The sequence below is a fragment of the Puntigrus tetrazona genome, chromosome 13 (genome assembly GCF_018831695.1).
Source record: "Puntigrus tetrazona isolate hp1 chromosome 13, ASM1883169v1, whole genome shotgun sequence".
Classification (NCBI taxonomy): Eukaryota; Metazoa; Chordata; class Actinopteri; order Cypriniformes; family Cyprinidae; genus Puntigrus; species Puntigrus tetrazona.
In genome coordinates this window covers 21585721-21593220 of record NC_056711.1, presented here as the reverse complement: position 1 = coordinate 21593220, position 7500 = coordinate 21585721, and the positions used below count along the sequence as shown (strand labels likewise).

The window sequence follows — 7500 nt, the reverse complement described above, 5'->3', positions numbered from 1 at the left end:
CTAACTAAATACTGATTTACTGATGCATGATAGTTTTGTGGAAATTGATATATTTTATTGCTCAGGGTGTTTTTTCCTATAGCGTAAAGCGTAAAAGCGATTCCTCTTAAAGAGGCAAACAGAAGAGGAAGTGCTTGTAATACCAGCCTCAGGTGCTGTTTAAATAAGTACAAGCCGGAGATGAATAAATAAAAAGATTTTGTTTAATGAACAGACGAATAGGACGTTTAAAAATTAAAGTGCTGCCACTTTTGATCAGTTTAATGCAGCCTTGATAAAACGATTATTTGCGTTCTCACAAACAGTAGTGTTTTTCACACACACATAAAAAGAGGAAGCAGCATGAGCTTGAGGGATTTAGTCTGAATGTAGTTATTACTGTGTGAAGCAGCTGCTGTCTGGAGTATAAAGCTGTTTATGTCGACTCAAGCGTTTAAGGGCTGATATAAAAACATCAAAGAATGGAAAAATCAATTGAGATGTAATGTGAGAGTCACTTGACCGAGAGATTAAACATGTCTTCTGTGTTTGACTGACTGCGGAATCAACCGGAGACACACACACACACACACACACACACACACACACACAGACACACACACATACACAGACACACACACACACACTCACACACAGACACACACACACACACTCACACACAGACACACACACACACACAGACACACACACACACACACACACACACACACACACTCACACACGCACACACACGTCAAACTAACACACTTTATCACTAACAAATTCAAAAACACTGGTAGCGTTATACAATGTTTTCTTTTAAAATGTTGTTCCGAAACAAGAATGATACTCTCTACTGTTTATAATTTAAAGTACAATTATAATTTTAATTTAAGTTTCATTAAAGTACAAAATTATTCCTACGTTTGTAGAGAAGAGAATGAGTTTGAAAGACTACTATGAAAAGAGAGAGAGAGAGAGAGAGAGACAGAGACAGAGAGAGAGAGAGACAGAGAGAGAGACAGAGAGAGAGAGAGAGACAGAGAGAGAGAGAGAGAGACAGAGAGAGAGAGAGAGAGAGAGAGAGAGAGAGAGAGAGAGAGAGAGAGAGAGAGAGAGAGAGAGAGAGAGAGAGAGAGACAGAGAGAGAGAGAGAGAGAGAGAGACAGAGAGAGAGAGAGACAGAGAGAGAGACAGAGAGCAGAGAGAGACAGAGACAGAGAGAGAGAGAGAGAGAGAGAGAGACAGAGACAGAGACAGAGAGAGAGAGACAGAGAGAGAGAGAGAGAGAGCAGAGAGAGAGAGAGAGAGAGAGAGAGAGAGAGAGAGAGAGAGAGAGAGAGAGAGAGAGAGAGAGAGACTGAGAGTTGTAGGGCATTGTACGGTGTGTGTAGTTTGTCCGACTCTCTCACTGTCTCTGGATCAGAGCTGCTCCTCATGTAGTCCTCCAGAGCTCTCTCTGCTGATGACTTCCTGTCCCGAGCCATGGACTTCCTCTTCTGCTCTGCGCTCTGGAGCTCCAGCATGAGCAGGGCCAGGTCAGCGAGGGCCATTCTGAGACGGACACACACACGGGCCCCGGGGACACCACGCCAGCCGGACTGCACACACACACACACACACACACCACATCTGCTTTAACACATTTACTAATCCAGTTCACTCAAGTATATCTGAACATGTATGTACACCAGAGACTGAGATACTACCAGCATTTTTATGTTTATTCATATTTTTATTAGCATTTACATTTTCATTTTCATTCTGAATTGAACATTTTTGTAATTTTGTTGTTTTTTAAAATTATTTTTTAAATATTATATAATATATAATTTTCACTTATTTTAGTACATCAAGTTAAATTAAATAAAAATGAGAAACTTTTATATTTTTTATTTCAGTGAACAATTATTTTAGTTACAATTTTAGTTGGGCCCGGGGCCGAGGATGGTCCTCAGGCGGAGTTCTCTGCATTCGTGGGCGTCTCACCCTCTCGTCCGCTCCCTACGTGACGGAGGAACGAATTGTCGAAAGCCCACCGAGACATCGGTCGAGGGCGAGATCACGAGGGAGCTAGCAGAGCTCCGCCCCTGCACCGCGGCTGAGGGTGGAGTAACCGGACTTCTGGGGCTGCCAAGAAATGGAGGGCTCCCAAACATCCAGTACGGCTCCAAGAAAGTGCCCCCTTGTGCCAGCTTCTAGAGAATTCCCACCCGCTCCAGCGTCGTCCGTCAGTCATCCTCAGCCCAGCGACAGTATGAGGCGAGTCATCCTCCGGCATCGACAGGGTTGGAGTGTCCTCAACTCCACCTCCAGCCTCTGAGGTCTGGACTCCGCCTTGGCCCGTTGACCCTAAGGCTCCACATCGGCTCCTAGCTCCTTCGTATCCCGTGGATCCTCCTCGTCTCTCTCCACATCGGTCTGACGTAAACCATCCTGCGCCTCAGGACTCCACTCCTCTGGCCGTGCCTCGTCTCTTCATCCCTCCAGTTCTGTCAGGCTCCTCCATCTCCTCGGTCCCTCCGGATCCGCTGGGCTTCTCCAGATCTCTACGTTCATCTCAGTTCCACCCTGGGCCCCCGGATCCTGCTCCGCGGCCCTCCTGTCTCTGTCGGCCCTCTTCCGGATGTGCGTCCCCCACCTCCCAAGTTCCCACCCGCAACTTTTTGTATGGGCTGATTTTGTTGTGTTTTGCTCATAAATATAAATATATATGTTAATATTTTCAAAATATATACTGTACGTGTGTTTAAAAATAATCACAATGAATCAATTCCCAGCACTTTTTTGTTTTGTTTTGCTAACTGTAATATCCCTGATTTATTAAGATTGAAATCATAATAGACTCTATATATTTATTTTTCTTAATGCTTCGTAATTATGAATAATTCATTGTTATTGAGAAGAAATTGCATCTTTCAAGTATACATATAGCACTTTTCACACATTGTTTTAAAGCAACTTCACAACTATTACAACTATGATGTTCATGTTTATAAGGTCTTCATCAGATTCGAGCTGGATGATAATGTACTTACATTAAAATGCAATATGCTATCTGGTACATATCACTTTATGTTACCCTTAAACCCAGTTTGAGTCAGAACTGGTTGCGTTCGGTCAGTAAAATAGGACACAAGCTCAGCTTCATGTTTATTTTAGTGTAATATCGTGATCTCTTAGTTTACTCTGGCAGTAATCTTCATCCCGATCTGCTTTGGTTTGACAGCAGCACTCATTAAATCGATGCGTGCTCCTGACTCTCAGTCAACATCCATTGTTCTCTGGGTTCTCCTGATCGTTAAAGTCGATATCAATCAGAGTTCAACCTGACATATTTATGAAAGTGGATGTTCAACAAGAAAACAACGATGATTAAGAGCGCTTCATATGAGCTTGAAGTCAGATCTGAGGTGCATTTATTCTTCGTCCTCCACAGCAGCAGATTAAGATCTAGCCCAGTTATTACATTCTGATCAACATTACAACAAAAGAACAAGCACTGATGAATTACTGAGATTAAGACAAGAACGTGTTTAAACCACCTGGAATGTCTTAAGCAATTAAAGTAATCTGTCTGCATGAATGTGGACAACCGCAGAAACGGTGGAAGTGCTCACACACACACACACACACACACACACACACACAACAATCTGCCCTGCTGTAAATCTGTGTTATGAATTATTCATCAGGGCCAGAAACTGAGGAAATACAGGAGTGAAAACAGGAAATGACCCGATAATAAGGTCTGCAGGAGTGAACTGCTCACAAATGAGTCCCGTGACCAGAAAACACTTTGATGTAATCCCTCTGAAACGTTCAGGGAAGGACACATATGAATATGAATCATTCCAGATGTTTTTATATTTTTATTATTGTAAAAATGCTAAATAAAATATTAAAATCTTAAATAAAATAATATTTATATATTTGATGTTTGTGTTAATATTTAATTTAATATTAAAGTTATTATAAATATATTAATAAATATATGAACAATTAATAAATTGATTATATATTATTTAATATTATTAACATTTAAAAAATATATTATAGTTTGAGTACTAGCTCTTCCTTCATAGTGTATTTTGTACATTTCTATTATACAAGTGATTCAACTTTGAATGAAACATGTCTTTCTTTCTTTCTTTCTTTCTTTCTTTCTTTCTTCAGTCCATCTTCTAAAGAAAATCTGAGCAGCTTCCGTTCAATCTAAGACATAATGATCATATCACAGCATTGTTGATTATTGTTCTCTTCCCTTTCAATGGAAAAGCCAAAAATTCTCTCTGAACTATATCTGAGCGTAGTCAAGGTTAGATGTATTGTGTTTCAGGGCGGTAGCTCCACCTGCTGAAGGTAGAGGATCAAACTAAAAGAAGAAAAAATGTCCACCGCAGGCATTAAATCAGGTATTTTATGATTTATGCAATACCGCTTTGATTTACTTGCCAAACGAAACATTTTTCGTAAATATATATACAAATATATGTAAACAACTTTTATAGCGATTAACTGTAATGCACGTTCCTTGCTCATTTTTATTCACACATGCTGTAGAAAACAAATAAAGCTTTTTATCAAACGTGGCAAAACCTAATGTTTTTTTCTTATTCTAAAATATATGAAAGGGAAAATATATTTTTAAATGCTTTTTAAAATATGTATTTGTGTTGTGTTTTTGTATTTTTACAGATATATATAATAGACAAATATATAAAGGCAAAATCCATTTACACATATATATTTTTCAATATATATTAGCAAACATATTTTGGCCTATTTTTATTTACATTTTTTTCCTTTTTTACTATATGGGTTATGACTTTCTCTTGAACATCTTGAACATGAAGCTTGAAGCTTGAACATCTCTGATCACGGTTTTCTCTCACCGCACGGAAAAAAGAGCAGCTTGGAGATTCTTCAAAACATCTTCTGTCTGACAGGTTTGGAAAGGTGAATAAATGACGGGTTATTTTAGCATGAACTAATCCTTCAAATGGAAAGAGTGCAAACAGCACAAGAGTCTAATTACTTTAGCAATTCAGATTTCCACATTTGGTCAATGTGTTCATTGCCCTCTTTTCATAAATATGAGCACCCGGAGAGCTTTGTAATGAGATAATCCGTTCGGGAAAATGAAAATCCATAATACAGCATGAGGCAAAATGAATTAGCGTGTCGTTTAGAGGAGCCGTGTGCTGTTTGGCACGCTTGGCCGTCAGGGGCCCCCAAAAACGGCTCGCGTCGCAGAGAGCTTAACGAACGCCACCCCAAATCACATTTACCGTCTGATAATCGTGTTTGCTCCTCTGAAACAAACCGTGTGTGTTTTGTCCTTTAGAGTTCACATTAGCGCGTGTGGAGGAACGGCAAACCACAAACAAACCAGATTATCCAAAGTGTGGAGAGATTCATGTCACACGCTTCTGACAGATAATCAAGGCATGCAAATTAATATGCAAAGTCTTCCAAACATACTTGAAAATAGAAAATACATTTACAAAAAAAAAAAAAAAAAAAAAAAAAAATATATATATATATATATATATATTTTTTAATGTATAGTATATTTTAAAATTTAATTTAAAATTGTTTAAATATTATTTCTAATATTAATAGTATTAAGATATAACAGGATATAAAATTTATATCAAATTAATGTCTCATTTAAAAGGAAAACAGAATAGAAAAACATGCAAAATAGAAAAATACAATAAAAAACAAAAATACATTCAAGCAGATTTTGGTCTGAAATCAGCACACGATCAGAAATAATATCTGTACAGAAGTGATGATTAAATTCATCTCGTACCTCGTGAGGTGGGAGAACATTCAGGACATCAGTGAGAACCTGCTCCTGAAGAGACACAGCGTTCTTCATCAACCTGAACGCATCCAGAAGGTGGCGCTGTTTCTCTTCATCATTCAATGAGTGAACAGCCAGGATTCTTAAAGAAGGAAACAAAAAAATACACACCTGATTCCAGCGGCATGTGCTCACTTCACGTTAGCGTGTTCAGGTCAGTGTGTTCTGAGTTTGTTAGCGTGTTCAGCTCAGTGTGTTCTGAGTTTGTTAGCGTGTTCACCCCAGTGTGTTCTGAGTGTGTTAGCGTGTTCAGCTCAGTGTGTTCTGAGTGTGTTAGAGTGTTCACCCCAGTGTGTTCTGAGTGTGTTAGCGTGTTCACCCCAGTGTGTTCTGAGTGTGTTAGCGTGTTCAGCTCAGTGTGTTCTGAGTGTGTTAGCGTGTTCACCCCAGTGTGTTCTGAGTGTGTTCAGCAGTGTGTGTTCAGCTCCAGTGTGTTCTGAGAGTGTTAGAGTGTTCACCCCAGTGTGTTCTGAGTGTGTTAGCGTGTTCACCCCAGTGTGTTCTGAGTGTGTTAGCGTGTTCAGCTCAGTGTGTTCTGAGTGTGTTAGAGTGTTCAGCCCAGTGTGTTCTGAGTTGTGTTAGAGTGTGTTCACCCCAGTGTGTTCTGAGTGTGTTAGCGTGTTCAGCTCAGTGTGTTCTGAGTGTGTTAGAGTGTTCACCCCAGTGTGTTCTGAGTGTGTTAGCGTGTTCAGCCCAGTGTGTTCAGTGTGTTAGCGTGTTCTGTTCACCCAGTGTGTTCTGAGTGTGTTAGAGTGTTCAGCCCAGTGTGTTCTGGAGTGTGTTAGCGTGTTCAGCCCAGTGTGTTCTGAGTGTGTTAGCGTGTTCAGCTCAGTGTGTTCTGAGTGTGTTAGAGTGTTCACCCCAGTGTGTTCTGAGTGTGTTAGCGTGTTCAGCTCAGTGTGTTCTGAGTTTGTTCACCCCAGTGTGTTCTGAGTGTGTTAGCGTGTTCAGCTCAGTGTGTTCTGAGTGTGTTAGCGTGTTCACCCCAGTGTGTTCTGAGTGTGTTAGAGTGTTCACCCCAGTGTGTTCTGAGTGTGTTAGCGTGTTCAGCTCAGTGTGTTCTGAGTGTGTTGTGTTCACCCCAGTGTGTTCTGAGTGTGTTAGCGTGTTCAGCTTGTTCCCCAGTGTGTTCTGAGTGTGTTAGAGTGTTCACCCCAGTGTGTTCTGAGTGTGTTAGCGTGTTCAGCTCAGTGTGTTCTGAGTGTGTTAGCGTGTTCAGCTCAGTGTGTTCTGAGTGTGTTAGAGTGTTCAGCCCAGTGTGTTCAGTGTGTTCTGAGTGTGTTAGAGTGTTCACCCAGTGTGTTCTGAGTGTGTTAGCGTGTTCAGCCTCAGTGTGTTCTGAGTGTGTTAGCGTGTTCACCCCAGTGTGTTCTGAGTGTGTTAGTGTGTTCAGCTCAGTGTGTTCTGAGTGTGTTAGAGTGTTCACCCCAGTGTGTTCTGAGTGTGTTAGAGTGTTCACCCCAGTGTGTTCTGAGTGTGTTAGCGTGTTCAGCTCAGTGTGTTCTGAGTGTGTTAGCGTGTTCAGCTCAGTGTGTTCTGAGTGTGTTAGCGTGTTCAGCCCAGTGTGTTCTGAGTGTGTGTGTTAGAGTGTTCACCCCAGTGTGTTCTGAGTGTGTTAGCGTGTTCAGCTCAGTGTGTTCTGAGTTTGT

The 7500-nt window shown here is 40.8% G+C and overlaps 1 protein-coding gene across 1 annotated transcript in view; it reads right to left on the bottom strand.

The window, feature by feature from the left end:
- LOC122356256 (cilia- and flagella-associated protein 46-like) overlaps nucleotides 1-7500 on the bottom strand; it is a 64696-nt gene that overhangs the window by 7479 nt on the left and 49717 nt on the right. Inside the window, 2 exon segments of the mRNA XM_043254788.1 lie at nucleotides 1390-1580; nucleotides 5798-5933. Coding sequence (XP_043110723.1) covers nucleotides 1390-1580; nucleotides 5798-5933 — 327 coding nt within the window.